The 22214-nt window shown below is 50.0% G+C and overlaps 8 protein-coding genes across 8 annotated transcripts, besides 1 other annotated feature; 4 read left to right on the top strand and 4 right to left on the bottom strand.

The window, feature by feature from the left end:
* Window positions 1-34: 34 nt before the first annotated feature.
* Window positions 35-81: a repeat region.
* Window positions 82-294: 213 nt separating this feature from the next.
* On the top strand, window positions 295-2224 carry FPSE_01114 (uncharacterized protein; the record flags this gene model as incomplete). Its single annotated transcript, XM_009254234.1, has 2 exons — window positions 295-622; window positions 696-2224. The coding sequence occupies 2 exons, from the start codon at window positions 295-297 to the stop codon at window positions 2222-2224; spliced, it is 1857 nt and encodes a 618-aa protein (XP_009252509.1).
* Window positions 2225-2803: 579 nt separating this feature from the next.
* FPSE_01115 (uncharacterized protein) lies at window positions 2804-4904 on the top strand (the record flags this gene model as incomplete). The annotated part of the gene is made up of 5 exons (XM_009254235.1): window positions 2804-2916; window positions 3065-3661; window positions 3715-3882; window positions 3936-4213; window positions 4264-4904. 5 exons carry the CDS (start codon window positions 2804-2806, stop codon window positions 4902-4904), a joined length of 1797 nt encoding a protein of 598 aa, XP_009252510.1.
* Window positions 4905-5087: 183 nt separating this feature from the next.
* FPSE_01116 (uncharacterized protein) lies at window positions 5088-6825 on the bottom strand (the record flags this gene model as incomplete). Its single annotated transcript, XM_009254236.1, has 5 exons — window positions 5088-5661; window positions 5712-5923; window positions 5973-6291; window positions 6344-6479; window positions 6531-6825. 5 exons carry the CDS (start codon window positions 6823-6825, stop codon window positions 5088-5090), a joined length of 1536 nt encoding a protein of 511 aa, XP_009252511.1.
* A 460-nt stretch (window positions 6826-7285) lies between these two features.
* FPSE_01117 (uncharacterized protein) lies at window positions 7286-8653 on the bottom strand (the record flags this gene model as incomplete). The annotated part of the gene is made up of 1 exon (XM_009254237.1): window positions 7286-8653. One exon carries the CDS (start codon window positions 8651-8653, stop codon window positions 7286-7288), a length of 1368 nt encoding a protein of 455 aa, XP_009252512.1.
* Window positions 8654-9773: 1120 nt separating this feature from the next.
* FPSE_01118 (uncharacterized protein) lies at window positions 9774-15293 on the bottom strand (the record flags this gene model as incomplete). Its single annotated transcript, XM_009254238.1, has 3 exons — window positions 9774-10679; window positions 10730-14867; window positions 14917-15293. 3 exons carry the CDS (start codon window positions 15291-15293, stop codon window positions 9774-9776), a joined length of 5421 nt encoding a protein of 1806 aa, XP_009252513.1.
* An 877-nt stretch (window positions 15294-16170) lies between these two features.
* Window positions 16171-17141, top strand: FPSE_01119 (uncharacterized protein; the record flags this gene model as incomplete). The annotated part of the gene is made up of 4 exons (XM_009254239.1): window positions 16171-16176; window positions 16227-16323; window positions 16382-16506; window positions 16560-17141. The coding sequence occupies 4 exons, from the start codon at window positions 16171-16173 to the stop codon at window positions 17139-17141; spliced, it is 810 nt and encodes a 269-aa protein (XP_009252514.1).
* A 1631-nt stretch (window positions 17142-18772) lies between these two features.
* Window positions 18773-20683, top strand: FPSE_01120 (uncharacterized protein; the record flags this gene model as incomplete). Its single annotated transcript, XM_009254240.1, has 2 exons — window positions 18773-18965; window positions 19014-20683. 2 exons carry the CDS (start codon window positions 18773-18775, stop codon window positions 20681-20683), a joined length of 1863 nt encoding a protein of 620 aa, XP_009252515.1.
* A 347-nt stretch (window positions 20684-21030) lies between these two features.
* On the bottom strand, window positions 21031-21809 carry FPSE_01121 (uncharacterized protein; the record flags this gene model as incomplete). Its single annotated transcript, XM_009254241.1, has 4 exons — window positions 21031-21535; window positions 21591-21644; window positions 21703-21718; window positions 21776-21809. The coding sequence occupies 4 exons, from the start codon at window positions 21807-21809 to the stop codon at window positions 21031-21033; spliced, it is 609 nt and encodes a 202-aa protein (XP_009252516.1).
* Between the last annotated feature and the right edge of the window lie 405 nt (window positions 21810-22214).

Genomic DNA, 22214 nt, shown 5'->3' with positions numbered 1-22214 from the left:
TTCAACACTCTCTTCACAGTCATCTACCGCTTTATTATCCTTCTTCTTCGCCCTCTCCCTCCTCCTCCTTCTTTTCTTCTTGCACTCAACCGCAACCTCAAAACCCGCTTCTCCTCATTCGCAGAAGCTCAATTGCTTTTGCTTCGACTCACTTGTTCGCTCTCGCGATCGAGTGTAAGCCCTTCGCTTTTTTTACTCACCCGGCATATTTGCCCCTCCAAGTTCAAAACTACCACGTTTTGCCCCTCTGGCTCGCTATTCGAAAGCATCGCTCTCGCAACTCGACCTGCAACAATGGATGCTGTTCTTCGCCAGTCCAAGGCCATGTGCCCTTTCATGAAGACAGCTACTCCCGCCACTCTGCGCGCCCTGTCGACCTCGTCTCGCGCTCTTCCGGCTCCCGCCTCGCCATGCGGCGGCACCATGTCGAAGCTGCAGCTTCTTGGTCAGCGATGCCCTGTCATGGGCAAGGCCATGGCCGTTCAGACCGCCAAGAACCGCGCTGCTGGCTCTGTTCGTGCCTTCTCTAGCCACTCCAAGACCGGAAAGGCCAAGATTCACACTTCCAGCAACAAGGAGGCTCGCGCTGTTGAACGCCCACTTTTTGAGGGCCGCGACAATGGTAAGTCAAAAATCCCAATCCGATATATTCACTTCTCGTAGTCAATTGACTGTATCTGACCCTTGCGCCCCAGCTCCTCCCGGTATTCACGCGAACCGAAAGGCCGCATCCGCATCCCCGACCGCATCCGCTGCCGCCGCTGGCTTCCAATCTCCTGGCAAATTCGACTATGAAACCTTTTACAACACGGAGCTCGAGAAGAAGCACAAGGACAAATCCTACCGCTACTTCAACAACATCAACCGTTTGGCAAAGGAGTTTCCACGTGCCCATATGTCTGATAAGGAGGATCGAGTAACTGTCTGGTGCGCCAACGACTACCTGGGTATGGGTCGCAACCCCCATGTTCTCAACACGATGCACAAAACCTTGGAGGAGTATGGTGCCGGTGCAGGCGGTACTCGAAACATCTCTGGTCACAACAAGCACGCCGTTGAGCTGGAGGCCATACTGGCCAAGCTTCACGCCAAGGATAGCGCTCTTGTGTTCAGCTCTTGTTATGTCGCCAACGACGCAACCCTGGCAACACTTGGTAGCAAGTTGCCCGAATGCGTTATTCTGTCCGACAGCTTGAACCACGCCTCTATGATCCAGGGGATTCGACACTCTGGCACCAAGAAGATTGTTTTCAAGCACAACGATGTGCAGGATCTTGAGGCCAAGCTGGCTTCGCTGCCCCTGCACGTGCCCAAGATTATTGCTTTTGAGTCGGTGTACAGTATGTGTGGCTCCATTGGCCCCATTGAGGAAATCTGTGATCTTGCCGACAAGTACGGCGCCATCACTTTTCTCGATGAAGTCCATGCTGTCGGCATGTACGGTCCTCATGGTGCTGGTGTTGCTGAGCACCTTGACTGGGAAGCCCACGCTAACGGTGCCCCTCGCGGAACCATCATGGACCGTATCGACATTATTACTGGTACTCTGGGTAAGGCATACGGCTGCGTTGGTGGTTACATCGCTGGCAGCGCCAAGTTCATTGACATGATTCGCTCGCTGGCTCCGGGCTTCATTTTCACTACTTCTTTGCCTCCTGCCACCATGGCTGGTGCTCAAACCTCTATCGAGTACCAGATGGAGTACGATGGTGATCGACGACTCCAGCAGCTGCACACCCGAGCTGTCAAGGAGGCTATGAACGCTCGTGACATCCCTGTCATCCCCAATCCCTCTCACATCATTCCTGTTCTGGTCGGCAACGCCGAGACCGCAAAGGCGGCTTCCGACATGCTTCTCAACGACTACGGAATCTATGTCCAATCCATCAACTACCCCACCGTTCCAGTTGGTCAGGAACGTCTCCGCATCACCCCTACACCTGGTCATGTCAAGGAGTACCGCGACCAGCTTGTCCAGGCCGTTGATGAGATCTGGACTCGCCTCAACATCAAGCGAACCTCTGACTGGGCTGCTGAAGGTGGATTCATCGGTGTCGGCGAGGAGAGCAACGTGCAGAACCCTCTCTGGACTGACAAGCAACTCAACATCGAACAGGCTACAGAGGAGATCAAGGCCACCGGTCAAGCTGTCAATGGCATTACTGAGGCGCTTCTTGAGCTTGAGATTAAGCAATCTTCCGAGGTTGCTGTTACTGCTGCTTAAGCATAAGATATGCTTAGCATTCAGCGCGCACTGCCATCATAGGTGAAAGATGAGCAGTTCCAGTTCACTTCTATGACAACCATTTTGAGATATCTTTACCATTTACGCTATCCATTGGATATGCAAATTGAATTATTTTTGCCCATTACCACATGACGCGGTTAAATGGGACAACTGCACTATTTTCTCTCTCCGCCATTTATGTGATGTTAATGAAATGCTGCTATCATGACACCGAGTGTTGTTAAAACAAATCCATCATACTCTGTTCTGACATCGTTGCATCCTATGCTCGGAATAATGTTTTACCGACAGGGGAATGACAACCGGAGGGTTGCAGGGATGACCGGCCTCCACAGAGCCGGAGCAGCGGCGAGATTTCGAGGCCCGGGTCCGTTTCTAGTGACAGGATCCCTGCACATCAACAACTTCAAACCAGTCAAAGAGCGCTTGAGACGACCGGGGTCAACAGAATATTGATCGATGTCTGGGATGTCGCCGTTTTCCAACTCCGTCTCCTTTTCAAACTGCTAAATCTCTGTGAGACAAAGCACGCCCAGATACCTAAGTCGTGACAAGATGAGTCCTGGCTCAGCTCAAGCTAAGAACAAGGGGCCCAAAGCATGCACAACATGCGCTAAGGCTAAGGCAAGATGTGTCCCCGGTCCTCTTGGGAGCCTCAAGTGCGACAGGTAAGTCATGATAATTGGCTCATTCTTGGGAATATCTTGATGGCTTGCGTTTAATCGTTGCCGTACCAGGCTTGTCTTGTACCATATACATATGTGGTGTGAGTTGGTGGAGAGGTACATATGCTGACATTAGAATTCCTTCTTCAAGGTGCCACCGACTGGACAAGCAATGCGTGAACCAAACTCCGGCTCCGGCCCGGCCCCGTAGAAGTCCAAAGCTTTCTAAGATAGCAGCTCTAGAGAAACGTCTCGAAGAGTTGTCTTCACACGTGAGACGCGAGTCCTCTTCGGAAGAAGAAGAGTCGAGTCCATCCCAGGCCGAAGGGAGTCGATCAGAACTCTTGTCCAGGTCTGATGCATGGAGGTTTGGTCACATATTTCCTTCCAAACCAGGGACTGAGAGTAACCCCGGTCAACATCCTCCACCGTCAGCTCCTAACAAGATACGGCCATGGGACTCCTGGTGGCCCACGCCACAGGAAGCGGAGCTGCTGCTCAATGGATTCAGGACCATACACTCATGCCTGTTCCCATTCGTGTGCGTGCCAGCGCATATGACAGCTTTAGAGCTGCGGGAGGATCGGCCATTTCTATGGAAGGCTGTCATGATGGTGGGGTGCTTTCTCGACGGAGCTAGACAGGTTAAGCTTGGCCAAGAGTTATTAGCTGAAATTGGCCGATCAGCTGTTGTAGATGGACTTAACAGCATCGACCTGCTGCACGGCATGCAGATTTTGGTGGCATGGTATGTACTCAACGCCGAATTCTACTAACTATTTCATCACTGACTTCTCGCAGGTTTCATTATGGGTTGAAGGGCTCGCAGTTGACAAGTCTCTTATTCCTTGCTCGCGCCATCTGCGCCAACCTGAGGTTCAAAGACGATGCGAGCCTCAAGGGCGAGGAATTCGACCGCAACCTTGATCATATGAGGGTATACGCCGGAACATTTTATCTTAATACTCTGTAAGTTTTCCCACTTTGACGCATGCATGTGGCTTGGCTAATTTTGGATACAGAGTGTTTGCGACAAACAGGCGGCCTGATCTCTTGATGAACACTACGCATCTGGACATGTGTTGCAGGGTCATTGAGACCAACATGCAATACCCGTCCGATGAGTATCTGATCAAGCTTGTACGCATCCAACAGCTAACACATTCCATATCTATAACCATGGCAGAGGACAACCTGAGCCAAACCACCAGCAAGTTGCCATTAACCATGGTAGTACAATCGTTCGAGGAACAATTGCGGCAGTATAGAGAATCTCTTATCGAACGGTTCTCAGACAACGGTATGCATTTGTCAACCGACACTAGTGACTTGGTACTTACAGTATTTCAGATAACCTCAAATCCCATGCAAATGTAGCAGAAGTGCTGCTTTATGAGATCGCTCTCTCAGAACAACCTGCTGCGGCATCCTATCTGCCTTTGACGGACAGATTGCAACTCCTTTGGTCTTGTCTCCGGTCCCTCAGAACATTTTTCGATCTTCGTTTCGATCATCGAGAGCTCGAACGTCCACGTTTCCTATGCATGAGTGCTACTGAGTTTGTGTACACAGTTATTGTTGGCATAAAGATCGTGACACTTCAGCTGCCAGGGTGGAATCTCATCAATGTTTATGGAGAGCTTGACGTCGTTGAAGTCATGAGCCAGCAAGCCCAGGACCTGGACATTATTGTCCAGCGTCGTAAGCATGGCAACATGTTGGGAACAGCAACACCTGCAGGGATTCCAACACCGCCACCTCCTCCGGATCCATTTGAGAGACTCGTAAGACAGCTCAAGAATGTGAGGGATTTGGTTAGAGCTGAAAGGCAGCGGCTGCTTGCGGGAGCTGGCAACTCTGACCTTGTGAATTTCAGTCAAGAGTTTCTGTTGGATGATTCTGGTACCGACTTCTGGCAAGCCGCGGCTACAAGAGGTTACAACGTGTGGCATATCATCGGTGACCCTAGCGTCTTGAATGAGGCATCTTGATACGTCAGGACTTGACGAGAGGTGGATGATATGCATATTGGCATTGGGATAATGTGTTGCTGGTTGGAATATTATGGGGTCAAGCTGAGGACTGTCGACTAATCATGGCAGAGGAGTTTGTTGTATATAGCGAATTATTCTGGAATCTTTCTTAAACTTTTTATACATTTGTTATCTCAACCCCTAATTGGCTGCAGTATCGTCGACATTCACCTCAACTGCCTTGACCTGAGCCATGCTCAGCCACAACAGGTCACCGCTGGCAGTTGACTTTCTGATGGCGTACAACTCATCGAGGAAGGCCGGCACGAAAGTCCCCGGACCACGAACCTCAGGTCTCTTGGCAGCAAGCTCAGCAGCCAGCCCAAACATAACAGTTCCTGCCACAGCGGCAAGAAGAGGGTCAGCGCCATATGCAGCAACCATGGCACTGACTGTTGTACCGAGAGTGCATCCAGTACCTGTGACTTCGCCGAGATAAGGATGCCCATTGCCGATGGCCAACGTGCGGGTTCCATCGCTTATGAGATCAACGGCCCCCGTGAGGATGACGACGTTGCGTCGGTGCAGGGCGACAGAGCGTACGAGGGAAGCTTTCTGGGCGAAACTAAGAGATGAAGTGGAGTCGACACCACGTTGGGTGATGGTGGCACCGGCGATGGTTTGGATCTCGCCCTCGTTACCCTTGATGATAGTGAAATGACCAGCGTCAAGAAGAGTTTTGACTGCGTTGCGTCGAACGACTGTGGCACCGGCACTGCAAACTATGAGCTAACAAGAACGGCTTCCATCCAGCCTAACACTCACCCAACGGGGTCGAGAACTATAGGTCGTCCAGCTTCATTGTATGCCTTGATGGCTTGAAGGTAGTTCTTGAGACCATCCGGGGTGACGGTCCCCATGTTAACTACAAGGGCACCGCCAAGTTTGGCTAGATCAGCAGCTTCTTCGGCGTAGTTGGCCATGATGGGGCTTGCTCCAACGCAAAGAGCTACATTAGCGGCAAAGTTCTGAACGACCTGGTCAAAATGTAAGCAGAAGTCATGGCGAAAACACCGCTGGACTGACTAGGTTGGTCATGTTGTGCGAGAGGGGCGTCTTATCCGCCACTGCGCGAATAACTTCTGGAATCTTGGCGATGACGACTTTGCTAAGGAGATCTCGCGCAGCAGCAGCCGGGTCAGGGGCAGCGATGAGGGCGCTCACTACAGCGACGCCATCGAGAGCCTTGGAGGGAGAACCAGCCGAGGCGAGAACAGGGGCTGTGTTGCTGGCGTTTATGCCGCCAATGCAAACGGTAGGGACAGATCCGTAGCCTGCGCTATGAAGAGCTGAGAGTATATCGCGGACACCAGAGGGGCCAATGATGGATTTGGTGTCTTTTTTACTAAACCAGTGTTAGGGGTCGACTTGTACATACATGTGCATATATCACTCACGTCTGGGTGGAATAGACAGTTCCGATGCCGAGATAGTCAGCACCGGCTTTGCAAGCTTTGAGGGCTTCCTCCTTTGAACTTGCAGTCACTCCAATAATTTTACCTGGGCCTAGGAGCTTTCTTGCTTCCTCATATGCTGTACGACATTGTTAGCTCATTTGCTGGATGTTTCGGGATGTTGACATACCCATATCATCTTGCCCAATGTGTACACCCTCGCAGCCTACTTCAACGGCAACATCAACACGATCATTGATGAGAAGAGGGACGTTGTAGCGGCGAGCGATGGCATGTAGCTTCTTGGCTGTGTATACAGCGATACTTCGTTCGCTGTGTTTGTCTCTGTATTGCAGAATAGTGACGCCGCCGCGAAGAGACTCCTCGACAACCTGTTCGAGGTTGCGATCACCAAGAATTTCTGGTGTTGAGTCTGTGACCAGATACAGGCCGTAGTTCACTGAGGGTTTAGTTGCCGTAGTCATGATGTTATGAGGGACTTTGGAGGGGTCAATTTTTTTTGGTCATTGATAGAGGCAAGATTGGATTGGAAACGCACATACGGAAGAAATGATAGGTATTTGACAGATGAGAGTATCAACCGTGTTCTGTAAGTCAGAAACGACTCTAATGACTAAATGGAAGGAGTGGAGTGAGTGAGTGACTCAAGGCTGTTGAGGTAAAGAAGGAAAGTGAGGTGATTGTCGAACTATGTATGACATAGGGTAGGACAATTCCCCAGACTTTTTCCTGTCTACCCCTTCCTTCGGGAAAATAAAGAGACTTCATGGCATTAAATAAGAAATTGTTTTAATTAATCTCTGATGAATTATAAAATGACACCTATCAATACATTTTTCATCTTCTATATCTAAGTCGCGAGTTGCTTCATTCTTATCATCCTAGCATCGTACGAAAGAAATCTGACATCCCCTGTCGATCAGATCAAAACCTCGAAATATCTCGTCCAAAGATCCAAGTGATTAACCAATAATAAGGAATCATGAGTTTATTCTTAAAACTCATACTTTTGGTCAAGTACGCCGTGCGCCAAAGAATCCACGCGGCTCGACCTTTGAGCTCGTCAGCGCCATTCTGATGAATTGCCCTCCAACCTCCAAGGTATGCCATAGTTCCCCAGTTACGGAAGTGGAAAGGCGCAGTAGGAGGGCCTTGAGATGATACCCCAGAATTGAATCGTTTGCCGAGATATGTTGCTTGTTGACTCGCCACTTGGGCTGTTGCAGGAAGTGCCAGGCCTTCAATGTTTGCACAATCTCCAATGGCGTAAACGTCAGGCAATGACTTTGTGATCTCTTTACCATTGGGATCTCGGCTTTCCACTTGCACGCGAAGATGGGAATCAACCGCAAAACCACCTGTTTTGTCGTTTTTTGCAATCTTGCCCAAACCCTCCACTTCACGGCCGACTGTCTTTCCAACGAGTGGATTCTGCATGAGCCCTGTACTCCAGACTACAACACCTGCTGCGACTTCCTCGGGCTCCTCCTTTATACGCATGAGGAGGACATCGCCTTGGCGACGAATGCCTTGCAGGTGATGCTCTGTCTTGATGTGGATGCCTTCTCGCTTGAAGATGTTTGTTGCGTATGCGGCTAGGTTCTGATCAAACATGGGAAGAACCTTTGGTGCGATATCATAAATTGTAATGGCGACGTGAGGCATCAAATCTGGATATAGCTTGGACAGATCCTCATGTATAAGATCATGAAGCTCAGCCGCAAACTCGATACCGGTCGGACCACCACCTACAACTGCAAAGTGAAGCAGCCGTTTTCTCTCAGCAGTGTTTGTGCTAGGCAAAGCAGCCTGTTCAAACTTTTGCAAAACTCTTAAGCGCACGGTTCGAGCATCAGTGGCATCTCGAAGAAAGCATGCATGCTCCTTCACACCTTCGACACCAAAGGTTTGGCTGTAGCAACCAACGGCCACAACGAGCTTGTCGTAGGGAATCTGGAACTCGGGACCCTTGAGATCCTTACCCGAGCGAGCTGTGACTCCATCACGATTATTGGCCTCGACGGTGATGCTCTTGTTGGCAAAGTCAATATCTGATGCCCAGGCTTGATGGAACTCTGTGTGGGTAAGTTTTCGACAGGGCTCAACAGCGGCACGAAACTCGAGAGTACCAACGGCTGTTGAGGCGATGAGAGGAGTGAAGACGAAGTGAGAGCGAGGAGAGATGAGAACACAGGATGCTGCTGAAGGGGATATTTTCTTTGCAAGGGCATATCCAGCCCATCCCGAGCCTAAAACAACGATACGGTCTTTATGGGCTGAGAAGAAGCTCATGGTTAGTTGCTGTTTTGGAAAGATGGCTTGGCAATATATTCGGGAGCAATTCAACTCTAGTTTTGCAAGAGATAGTACTCTCTTAAACTGACTGGAGCTACATCCATAAAAGCACAAGCCATTCCAATCGGAATAGATATTACTCACCTCCAGGAGCCGCAGTACTGGCTAGCCTCTTGAAATTTAGTCCACTGAACCTCATCAACAAGCGTGGTTCTTGACGTGCAAGAGCAATGGGGCTCGTCCCCATGACCATGGCTGCTATCTCCTAATCTCTCCGTGATCGAACAACCTTGCTTGTAAGAGTTAATAAATAATCCACGATAAGGAGGCTGTTGTGTTTGATAGAATATGGGTATGGGAAATCCGCAAGCAAGTGATACCGCAAGTCTCGCCGTGTAAGTGGGCTTGATGATCTCCACTGTTGCTTTAGACTATGAGTGACTTCAAGCTGACGGAGCCGTAATCCAGGGCTGAGTATTTGAGAATCGAGTCGTGACTGAGAAGGGCCGTAACTAAGCGGGTGCTTCTCAACTACTTAAGCTTAATATATCTACCTAGGCTCATATTGTATCGATCTATATCGTCACTCTAACTTGTGTAATTGCGGTTGCATACGTAGTAGTTTTCCTTAGCAGCTGACGCCAACATACGCTTGTACTCGGTACTCCTTTCTTGGAGATCTACTACTAGTGGGCCTTTGTAGTCGGTACCTAAGTATCCCCCCGGACCTCCCGGCGAGGCCAGCTTCAGCTCCGCCAACGATAATTGACCGGGAACAGTCCTGCTCCGTGTCGCCGAGACTACGTCAAAACCAAGAACCCGAGAAGACAGCAACAAAGACAAGAATGCGAAATATTCTCTACCACGTAGCATTCGGCATGTTGTCAGATCCGACTCACATGCTTTCGAAGGGTCGGCTTGGCGGATATCTTACACTCAACTAAAACTCATGTCACAGATTTCAGCCTCATCGTATTCATATACAAAAAAGAATTATCCATTAACGGATGCATACATAGCAAAAAAAACTAAAAACTATAGACTCTCTACGTCATGGCTTACTCATTTCAAGCTTGCTTTTTAATAACTCCACTCTGTTCGTCCGCTTCCCTTTTCTCTATTGTAACATGGCATCCAGACTCTCTCCCAGCACTCCCTCAATCTTGACGATCCATCGGTGTGTCTCACGCTCGACCACCTCGTCATCATCCTCTTGTAATTCGCTGATGCGAGGCAGCATCTCGTGTAGCATGGATAGCCACTCCTCGCCTAGACGATCTGTCAATGCCTGTTGACACTTGACCGCGGCAAGTCTGACTGCTGCAGACTCGGATCGCAGATGCTTCAGGAGTGCAGAGTTGAGCTCCTTCTGATGAGCTTGTGAGTCTGCCGCCGAGGCGAGCTCCACAGTTGTTGGGATGAGATCATCCGTCACCTCCACCATGCCGGCATGTGTAAACTGGTCCATCAGTACCGGTCCAACGGCGCCGAAGTGGGCCGGAGCCTGCCAAAAGTCATCCTGGTCGTGCTCGAAACAGTTGCCCAAGGTCTGTAGGACCCTTGTCCAGAGCTGTCGCTCCTCAGGGTTCTTCAGATCCACCGATGTCAAAATCTTAACGGCATCCTCCACAATGTATGTAGCGTAATTGGTGACAATCGACTTGAGGGTACCGAAAAACGCCTCGAGGAATCCGTAGACGCTGAACTGTCGTAGCGAGCGTCCCAATCGGTTATTCTTGGGCAGACCCGAGTTCGACCACTCGATGATTTGCACAAAGACAGGTCTGAAAGCTGCGTCGTTCAACTTGTAAATCATCTTCAATGCCTTGTCGTTGGCACTGGCGTCAAGAGCACTGAGTCTCAGAAGATCCTGCTCGCCAAACTCGCCCTTGACACGCTCCTGTCGTCGAAGATCAAAGACCTTTGTGATAATGCTCGACAGTAGCGTGGCATTCTTGGAAATGCTGGACTTGGGATGCTTGTCAATAGCCAAGCCCAGTACATCGAGAAATTCAGCAATGGCCTATGACAGTTAGTAGTGTTCTTAATTTGTAGTATCACGGCGCAACTTACAGAGAATCCAGCGCTCTTGGCACTCTCCCAGTTTCGATCGAGGGCGGAGAAAATCTCCTTCGCCTCGAGCTGCTTGGCCACGAAGTGAAGGCAATCGACACGGCTTTCCCTTGTGTTATCGTCCAAGTCAATTTCGGCAGATTTATTGGAAACTTCCAAGATGCGGTCAAGATAAGTTGAAAGCATGTAAGGAAGATACTGAGCTAAAACACTGATGAATCCATAGCTAGCAACGTGGAGCTCCTCGTCCCGAGCATCATCCTCTAGGCTTTCATCAAGATATTTGACAGCCTTGGGGAGTGCGCTGGGCAGCACTGGCACAATTGAATCTTGGAGTACATCCACGAGCGAGGTGAGGCACAGAAGAGCCATTACTCGAAGGCGCTGCTCAGACTGACCCAAGCAATGCTCACCGGCGATTGTTGTAGCGGCGGCCACAACAGCCTCGATATCCTTCTTGCCGTATTTCTCAGAAATTTTGTCGACGCATGTGACTGCAGTGTGCTTGTAACGCACGTCGGTCGACTCCCGGATACCGGCAGTAAGTTGAGGAAGGAATGCCAGCAGGACAGCTCTGGATGCCGGATCAGTGTTGCTTTCTTGTTCCACTCGAACCTCGAGGGCACGAAGAACCTTCTGTCGCAGCCCCATGTCCGGTCTGTCAAGCAAGTTCTCCACAGCCTTGATGAACTCTCCGATGGAGAGCAAGTTGAGGTGGTTGTGGAGAGCCTGACCGCAACGACCATGGAGTGTTGTGTCGGCCTTGACAGTATCAGCCAGAACAAGGATGTTCTCAAGGAGGGTAGCGTAGAGCTCTCTCAACCTTGATGCCTCCATATCATCGTTCTCCATCAAGCCTCCAATCTGTGATCTGAGTCTCTTGTTGGCCAAAAAGACGGGGAAGGCAGATAGTTGCTTGAGGGCAATCTCTTGAAGATCCTTGTCCTTGTCATCTCCGTTTTCGCTGATGCCAAGGAGAACGAATGAGATACCAGGCTTGGGCTTGAACAAGTCGGCAATAAGATCGAGCAGCTTGACGAGTGTTTGGAGCTGTGTTGCAATGCTAAAGTGGTTGAGCAGCTCAATAACAAATTGCAGCAGAGCGTCGCTGGAGCCATATTTATCGACCAGCATGCCAATGATAGCGTGGAAGAAATCCTCAGGACCAAGGGTCTCAACCAGGGCAACAAACAGTCCCTGTCGGCGATGGGGAGGCATATGCTCGTAAGCGGTTGTGAAGCTAACGAGAATGTCACAGGCACCAGCGAGGGGATTCTTTTGTCCTTGACGCATAGATTGGATCAACGGAGGAATGACCTCCTTAATAGTCTGGGACACAACATGGGCGGAGTAATCATCGCTTTGACGAAGTACGGAAACACCCATGAACGTGAAGATGGGCATGACACTATGAAGAACCAGGTTCGGCGCGGCAGTGGCCAGACTAGCGACCAGGAGAAGGGCAGCGTTTTGGACAACAGGGCTAGAAGACTTCTGGATGCAGCTGACAAGTAGGTCCCCGTAGCTACTAGAGCTGTGAATCTTGAGCTTCTTGTTGGACTTGTAGACTGGCATCATGGCAAGAAGGCTTCGAAGAATAAGGTTCTGCAAATAGCCCAACTCGGATCCAACAACTGTTCCGAAGTGCTGGAGCTCGGAAAGAGCAGTGAACAGACCATTTAGCAGGTCAGGGTGCTCAGCTGGATCGGAGTTCTCAACCAACTGCAGAATGAATGTGAGCTTTCGCAGCTCCTGGCTGATTTCGGGTGTGACCTGAGTGACGAGGCCACGGTCAATTCCAGAAGAGCTGATTCGGCGTCGCTTGTTGGCCGGAGGTTCGGTAATCATCTTGGTTCCAGTTGGGATGGACTGGAGAAAATAGTCAAGAATATCGGTCGTGAGTCTCACGTTCCTCAAGAAGTCAGCAGCTTCAGTAGAAACGATCGACTTGGAATCAGCAGAGACAGCGGAGTCTTGGGAAATCTCCAACAGCTGTTCAGCCGCCGTGAACTTGACGTCAGGCTTCATCGACGACCAGATCTTCCTCATACGTGCGAAGATGGCGCGGATGAGACCCGCCTTTTCTGTGTGCTCCGGCTCCCTCAAGAACTCCATAAAGAACTCCAGACCAGCAACATCGTTAGCGACCACTACGTCAACAAAACAGTTGTCCATATCAGATTTTTCCAGACGTTCCGAACTGCAAAGCTTGGCTGCCTCATCTTCATCAAGGCCGGCCCACCATTGTAGCGCTGGAAGAAGAAGCTGTGTTCTTGTTGTAGTGCTGACACCTCGGATCTCGTTGACAGCCTTCAATAGTCTGCTCTTGACCAAAATCAAAGGCGTGTGGACAACGTGGGAAGCAAGGAATTGGAGAAAAGACAGTCTTCCGGGCTGAGACAAGTGGTCCTTCTTGTCCAGTGAAGAGTCCGGTTTGGATTGATATTTGCCTTGTTCGATGGCGGCGCGAAGTACAGCAGTGATATGTTCGGGATCCATAACACACTCCTCCACAGTGGGAAGAATCTGCAAGTGCAAAACCTTGGCGACAACATCGGAAGCCAAGGAAGCGAACTCCTTGGACTTTCCATAGAGGCCTCGCTCACCCCAAATCTCCAGTCCCTTCGCAGGGACAGGAGGGATGTAAAGACCAGTGAGAACAGCAATCAAGTCGGCGGCAGATTTACGGACGCGCTTGGAGGGATCGCTGAGGGCTGATATACAGTAAGGAAGCAGAGCTTGAAGGTCAGTCTTTCCTGCATCGCCAGCTTTAAGCCTCTTCTTGACCATATCTAGAGCTGCGACACGGGCCAAAGCTGGGTAGGGGCCAGTCCAGATACGGATGAAGAAACTGAAGTAGGTGCAATCCTTGAAGGCTGCCTGTCGGTGAAGCTTGGGGTTCAGCTCGAACTCGGAGAGTAGCTCAGTGTTTTGAGAACTCTCAGAAACAACCGTGAAAAAGATGTGGCTGAACTCGTCGAAGATTTCGCTAGGTTGAGGGACAAGGCAGGGAGAGAGTGATTCGGATCGACCTGAAAGCTCCTTAAGGAGGAGGCTCAAGTCTTGAGGCGTCTTCTTCTCCTCGATACCATTACTCATATCCTGATCGTTCTTTGATTCGGGTAGTCGCCGTGAGCGGAAGGAAAGGTCGAGTTTCATCTCCAGCTCCTCAATGTCGAACTTGACTTCCTCGATAACGGATTGAATAGTGTCACCGGACTTGCCTTCGTTTTGAGACAAAACGATAAGGGCTGAGCCCAGCTCTTGTCGAAGGGCTCCGTCTTCATCGTTGTCGTCGTTCAGTCGATGCGCAGTCAAGATAAGCGACTTGAAAATGACGGCAATTTGTTTGTCCTTGAGAACTGAGCTGCTCAGAATAGTGATGATAGTCGCTAGACCTCGAGCGTCGCCCTTCTTTGTAAGTCGCTCAATCAGCGCAAGGCAGAGGCCGTTGGCCAACTTGTCAACTCGTCGGTCTTGACCGATCTCGACGAGAAGATTTCCAATGTCCGTAACCTTCATCAACGCCTTTGTGGTCTTGCCGCTCATCTGCTTCGCAGATCGGTACTGCGCCAGGGTGGTGAGAACAACAAGGGCTGGCCTGACAGTCTCGGTTGTCCAACCATAGACAGTCTGGTCCATGAATGCGGTCACAGCGTTATCTTCAAGATTACCCTTGGCAACAAAAACTGCGATGGCCATGTATGAAGCGACTTGAATGCTGGGGACCTTCTTCATAACTAATGATTCGGCAAAGATAGGTCCCAATCGGTGAAGCAAGTTTTGGTCGTTCTCGCTCTGCACATTGGCTCTGCCCGACCTAGTCTTGTCCAAGATACCGCCGACTGCCTCCGTCATGATACCAGCCCAGAAAGAAATCAGGGTAGGATAGTTGTACTGCATCCGGCATGATTGGAGGGTGTACTCGGAGATGAGCGTAAGGAAGGCAGGGTGCATGATGGCTTGTCGAACCAATACGGATCGAGGAGGAGATGTGACGGAACGGATGTAAGGATCGAGGAAGCGAAAGTCATGGGGGATCTTGTTCGGGAGGATCGAGAGTAGCGTAGCAAAGGCTGGGATCGAATGGTAAGGCAGGAAAGTCAGTAAGAGAGCCTGTGTGTTTTCCTCGTGAATTCTACTTGGTGTTAGTTCGGTCTTTCGCCCATGAAGAAGACGATTCCTACCTGAATCTTCGGATGAGCCATTCGATAGACTTGATCGCAGGCATCAGCCTGAGTCGGCTACCTGCAAGGCGCAGGAAAGCCTCGACGCGACGATCCAGTTCCTCATTCTCAGCAGCTGTGAGCTGGGTGCGATCCTGGTTCTGGCTCTCCTCGCTGAAGATGGTGGAATGGAACGGCGCAAAACGAACATCCAGCTGACAGAGTTCTTCGAACCCTTGGATGCAGGTAGTATAAAGGTTTTGATAGCTCTGGGTGGCGGCAACTCGCGGCTCCCAGATTAGCGATTTGGAATGGGCAGCCTTTTGCGCCTTGACGTTAAGAGTCGACTTCGAATTGGCGGCTACCTGCGCCAATTGAGCGGCGAGAGAGGTCGCCATGATGATTAGGGCTGAACCTCAGGCTCTGGGCGGTAGACGGTTTGGGGATGTTGATATGGTGGTCGGTGATAGCATCAAGTATGAGGTAGTAGGTCGACCTGGAAATTTTTTGGCGACAGAAAAAAGTAGACTGGAGATTTTGTTATCGATAAAAACCGACTAGGTTTAGCGTGCAGGTATAAATCCACATTTCATCTTTCCCGACCAACTTGCCCCACTACCCATAAACATGAATAAGTGTGTATTGAACAAGGCTTGGGCTTACGTTGAGAGTTAAAAAAAAAAAAAGAATACCTAGGTAGATATTCTGATTATATGTATAGAGCTCTTTCTTCGTACGTCTCTGCCGAGTCAAAGACGATTGTAACAAAATACACTTCAACACTCCACACCTGCACACACCCCCATCGACCGACTTGTTACCTTGCAGTATGTATTGTCTTTCACAATACTATTCTAGGCAGAATATAGCATTTGGGCTGCAGGTGATTGATGCATGGTTAGCAAGCGTATTCCCTTAAACGTTCCCTGTGTTACTCCAAGCAAAGCCATCATTCGCCTATCCAGATAGCGAGACTTGTTGCATCGGCATGGAAGTCGTCTTGGTCCACTTCGACATGCTCAAGACTGCGCATCAGATAAGACTATTGGCTGGCATATGAGAACTGAGTGGGACAGAGCCTGTTTACCCATCAAACCGAACACACTTAAGACGTCCAGTGCCTAGATCCATTGCTAGACTTCAAATTCCATTTAACCGCATCATTAAGGCTGTTGAAGTTGTCACCACCAACAAGTCTCGTATAAGACGTAAACCCCCGCCTATCTCGCGCAACAACAAGAGCTTCACTAAAGCAAGATTCTACAATTACTTCAAATGGCTGTGAGAATTCTCATTTATATATAATAGTGAAAAATACTGACGTGCTGCAGTCTACAGTTCCTCAGGCTGTTCTCTTTGGAGACTCTCTGTTCCAGCAATGCTCTGGTCTTCAGGAGGGTTTCTCCTTCCAAGCTGCTCTGCAGTCAGGTGAGAATATGTCTTGAATTGTCCAGACTTGAACGAACCTGACTTTGAAATCCCTCAGACTTCATCCGCCGTTTGGACATTGTGAACCGAGGCTACTCAGGCTTCAACACCGATATCGCACTTAGATACCTTCCCGAGATCTTTGCTGAGCGCACAGCCTCTTCGCCCAAGATGGATTACTTGGTATGGAAGCCCGTTTATCTGCCGTATGTGACATGTCGACTAACAACGCTCAGGTTCTTCTGTTTGGTGCCAATGATGCCGTGCTGCCAGATGCTTTTACCAAGCAACACGTTCCCATTGAACGATATAAGAAGAACCTCACACAAATCGTCAACCACCCACGTATTGCGGCACACAAGCCCCAGATCCTCTTGGTAACCCCTCCCCCTCTGGATGAAATCAAGGCGACGCCTCGGTCCATCGCAAATGGTCATAAAGGAGCTGTTCGAATGTCCACTGTCAGCGCTGGCTACTCTGAAGTTGCCCGTGAAGTCGCACGAGAGAACCCTGGTGTGATTCTTGTCGACTTGTGGAAAGGCCTGATGGATGAGGCCATCTCCCTTGCTCCCTCAGACTACACGCCTGACGGACCATGGCTGGGCGATCCTAGGAATGGCAAGCAGGGGGGGTTGGACAGTCTCCTTCACGATGGACTCCACATGAGTGGTGCTGGATATCAAGTGTTCTATGAGACCCTGAAGCCATTCATTGGAAAAGAGTGGCACGGTCTTCCAGGAGAGGATCGAAGGGGTTTCGTGATTCCTGACTGGAGAGAGCTTCTTGAGCTCCAAGCTGATCTCAACACTGGCGATTAGACTGGGTGGCATAGCACCCGAATACCAAATACCAAATCTTTTCCCCCGGACATATTCCATAACTAAACATACTAAGTCTCGAACACTTCTTGGTACGATTTCGACGGTGCTATTCTGACAGGTTTTGGCTCGCTGTTAACCTGTAACCGAACGTCTTAGCAGCCTACCAGATGGGTCGAATAAAAATAGGGACTAAAAGAAGACTAGACGAAAATACTGATGATGTCTTAGGCTATATATACAATAAAGATAAACTAATATTTTTCGCAGTCGCTACATCAGTACTGGTCTTTATTCAACCCACCTGCCTACCTGTTGGTTATCTGGTAGATATCCATCCTCCCATCCATGGATGCCAAGATGACCTTACCCCACTACTACCCTGTGGCAGTTGAGCCCCTCGTAATGGAAACTTTCTATGAAGAGAGGGCTAGGTATATGTTTTTTACTTTTCATACCAATCCATTGCTACCTATCGATCATTCAAATCTTTTCAGTATACATCGGCATTGTTTGTGTGAGACGGGGATGTGAATCGGATGTGCTGCCTTGGGTATGCGTTAGCTTTACTTCACGTAAGAAACAGTGGACATACGCACCTACGTAGACCCCCTGACGTTCAATGCTTATAGTGGTTTAGTGGGCTACATTAACACGCCACAGGCGCTACAAAAAACCCGCCACGTTAGGCCCGCCTTGAACTCCATTGAACTCAACTACGTAGCTCCACCCCAAGGTTGCTTCATTCATCCATCATCCCTCGAATCCTATTCAACCTCGAAACCTCATATCGGACCTCCCCTTTTAGCAATTCGCCCTGTTTCCTGCATTGAAGTCCTTGAAGTCCATCGAAAGCCCGTATACGACTCCTCCTGCCCACGGAAAACTCCCGACGTCGCATCTTCTGCTCTATAAGTGATACGCTTCGAACACAATCGCCTTCCTCTCCTCGCGCCGCCCAAACGCATATCAAATCCGACCTTATCGTGCATATCAAGATCGGGTTGAATCGACGCTTCAATAGTCACTTACCTTCTGCTTTCGCCTCCCGTCAAGCTCGACATATTATATTCTTAATCCTCTGAAAACACCCGACGGCACTTGTTGTGACCAGTAACTTGCTACACTACGAATACCTACAGCAAATCATAACGTGCGACTGAACAACACGCCCGAAACTTCAACGACCGATCCCAGTTCACACTACCTGGAGCCAGCGCCCCTAATTTGACCTCCCATCTGCCGAGACATAGCACCAAGCAACCGACCCACCGTTTACTCACGATCATCGTTCCTAACGATCAAGCAATTCTCCAGGTCGCATTCTGCTTTCCGAGGGACCTGTGGCTTACACCAGGCGATGCGGCGGGGAGGGAGGACCTCGTGAACTATTTTTTAACTGGGGATCGAGGTCGGAAGTACCAAACTGTTGGACTGGCGAATAGAACCTGTGCGGACTCCAAGCCCATGCTGTACGGTTGAACCTGATCATCTTGTTTGCCATTCATTCCTTGCCAGCGATCTCGATTTTCTCTCGCCTTACCCGAGCTCCCTTTTGCTGAGATCTCCGCGGTTGATCAGCCAGTTCTAATCTTGTACGCATTGGCATATTGTACGATTCTGTTCTGGGGATGGATCCTAGATTTGTCGTTTCTCGCGAAGATCTGTACACTCTACAGATGGAAGTGAAGCAAGTGCAGTATGCCCAGAGCAATCATGCCGAACGACTTCTGCGATTGGAAAAGAAGCAGGCGGATGATGCTGCCTTAAAATCTGTCTGGAACTCCCCTTTCCCTGGAGTCTTGAGTGGCACTCCCCAGACAGGTGAGCCAACTGCCCAACGCTGCCAGCTGTTTTCTAACGCAACTCCAGGACCTGTTTCTATCCCGCACAACGATATGTTTGATGATCTGGACGAACAAGGCGAGGAACTTTTGGGATCCCTTCATCTTGGGCCAGCAGAAGAGGAACCTGTTCGTCGCGGGGCTGCTTCGCGGGCCAATAGTGTTCGATTCGACGAGAGCGCCTTACACGGATCAAGCTGGGGTGGCCCAGGGAATCGCCACTCAGGAGACTTTGGGCCTGTGCGCCCTGGAAGCGGCCTTATGATGGAACGCTCGCTATCCCACAAGTCCGATGGTCGACACAGTTCTGCAGGGCATTCTGTGCACTCCCACCACTCTGTTGCCTCTGGTCGAGCTAGCAGCTTGGGCCTCGACAACAACTTCGCTGTTGGCGACGATGATGATGACTCTTTCGATATTCCTGGTCCTCCTCCTGCCCTCTTCGTCCTTGGCACAGTGCCCTCAATCGTACGGTGTTGGCTGACCCCTAACTTTGGCCATTCTACACTCCTCTATGCTGACGTCTGCAGTGGCTCGCAGAAGTCCACGGTTGACTTTTCGCTGCTAAGGGAATTGGATTTAGTCGATGAGATCCAACGTGACGTCGACAACATTCATCGTGTAAGGTTGAACGTCTACTTTGCGGAGGCTCTCTCCACGCACCATGGTAGCCGCTCCAGCAGCCCTCGGCCTCCTGTTCCTTCAATTACTGTTCTTTTTGAGGTGTCTGGGATCACCGAGCAGCCTTCCCATGCGGCAGACCGCAAGGCTATCCGTATCTATCTGGGTAGCGATGTTCTGAGAGCTCATTCTGCCGATATTCTGTTTTCTCAGAATACCATGACACTCCGCGGCGACGAGCGAGAACGGCTCCAGATTCCATTTGTTCGCCCAGAAGACGAGAACACTTTTCGCAACATTTGCACCACAAACTTGGTTCCTGAGAAGCCCAAGCTGAATGCCAATGCTGCACCTTTCGTCTCCGGTGATTTCAGCCAGGCTAGCCAGGAAAGCATTCACGACATGGAGCGCACAAACAACCAGGGCTATGAATCTCGAAGCGAAATGTCGCCAATGGCAAGTGAGGCAGCCCTCAACAAGCGCCCTGGCTCTCGGGGTAGTCTGTCTGGTGCAGAGAGTGAGAGATCTCGGAGAGTCACCAATGGAGAGGTAGCGAGTCCCAAAGACGGCATCACTGAACATGGTGCATCTGAGACTGGTCAGCGGGAGCCTCCTTCTGGTATCTGGGGATCCTGGCGCCACGGGCCAGGTAACGGCGTAGACGGTCCACAGCGAGACGGTTCGTTAAGCGGATATCAACCTGCTGGTCGGGGTCGCAACATGAAAGTCCTCAAGCCTCAAAAGTCAGCCTCTAGAGTGGGCTCCTCCTATGACCCCTCTCCTTCAGCCAAAGGTTCGATGGACAGCCGGCGTAAAAGTCAAGCCGGTGCTGGCGAGAATGGTGTTACTCCTACTAACAGATGGGAGGCCAAACGCGTGATGAGCGTGGGCAGTGCCGAGCACAAGGCGCAATCACAGTCACAGTCGTCATTGTCGTCTGTGAATCGCGAGGGACACAACAGTAATGGGAATTCCAACAGTGCTTTGCCCAGGTCAGCCAACCCAGTCGGCGTTGCTTCAGCGTTCTCGTGGATGACACCAGTATCAAAGCCAAAGGCGACCGCAGGCTCAGAGTAGAAAGCTTTCAACAATGACTTCTCGTCTTTCATTCTTTATTATTAGTTTCCTTGTTGATCTTGTAGGTGTGAAGACCTTTCAGAGACGATGGTCTGGATCTATCGTGATCATAGCTAGTTTGAGCCGCAGAGGAGCGATTCTCCGGTAAAGGTCGCAGACTCTGGACAGAGGATGATAATAATAAAAATGTCGATTTGATCTCACGGGATAAATAGACAGGGCCACGGAAGCTGCTATCCCCTGCTTTCAACTAAAGATAAATAAATTTGTAACTGATGGTGTTTGTGCTATGCAAAACTATGTAGTGGAAGGCTCTGTTGTCAGTCTATCATGAAATACGCCGCTGATTAGATCTTAGACTCAGGAGGTAAAGTCTGCCAGACCTTCTTAGTGTCGGCCATTGATTCCTTGACGACACCAAAAAGTCCCTTGAATGCCGAGTGTGATGCATCTCCCACGCACTCATACATCCAACTCTCGCTTGAAGTCACTGTGATACCAGGCTCAGCGCGCAACCGGTCCAGTGCAATGCCCACCTCGCGGGGGTTACAGCTCGATACTCCATCAGCAATGACATAAACCTTGTGGCCGGCGTTGCGCAGATCAAGTGCTGTCTGGGTAATGCAGATGTGAGACTCAATGCCGACTAGAGCGATCTCAGAGTTCGGAGGTAAATCGGCAACGACGGAAGGGATAACCATGGAGAACTTGGTCTTGTCATGAGGTGCTGAAGGCAGGAGCTGAGCAAGAGATGACACAGTAGGACCAAGTTTAGCCGAGGTTTGGGTTGTGGTTATAACAGGGACAGAAAGAGAGTTTGCGAATTTGACGAGTTTCTGTGTGGTGAGGACACTGATTATCGGTCAGTATGACAGTAACTACTTGTATGGGATGGAGGAAAACATACATGCTGTCGAATTCATATATGACTTTGCGAAACTTTTCTTGAATGTCGCAGACGCTGTGTAACTCATATTAATCTCGGATTCCTGCGTTATACAGTGTTCATGTTGGCTTACAATATCCTTGGGTTCTCTAGAATCAATGGTCAGGATTTTTCACTTTGGCTCCATTATGTATGACGGAACTCACTAAACCGCAGCTCATTCTGCGCCGAAGAAGACATGGCGTGCAGCTGCACTTTATGCACAGCAGATCGAGTCGAGATGTTTCCTCCAATAGATCCTCTGGTCAATTGAGCCGTCAGCGAGTTGCCAATATTCGACGCTGCAGCAGCCCGTGAACCGATAGGTAGTCGAGATATCCCACGCCGAATAAGAACCGGTGCGAGCACTTGCATAGCCACGAGGAGGGTAAGAAGGGCAATGGAAGTTTACAAGATACTGGATGGGAATATGAATAATTCAAAATCAAATCAAACTTATTTCGTATTGATTCTGGTCGGTCAAATCCTGTTGCCGGTATTCGGCATCTGAGACATTTGGAGTTTGATGAGTGAGTTAAAGTGGGAGAAGTAATTCTTTACCGTAGCTGCAGCGCGGGGGAACGGCAGTAGAGTAAAGTGGGGGGG

Source organism: Fusarium pseudograminearum, chromosome 4, assembly GCF_000303195.2.
Source record: "Fusarium pseudograminearum CS3096 chromosome 4, whole genome shotgun sequence".
NCBI classification, from domain to species: Eukaryota; Fungi; Ascomycota; class Sordariomycetes; order Hypocreales; family Nectriaceae; genus Fusarium; species Fusarium pseudograminearum.
Note: the sequence above shows the minus strand (reverse complement) of the source record. Positions and strands in the feature narration are given on the sequence as shown.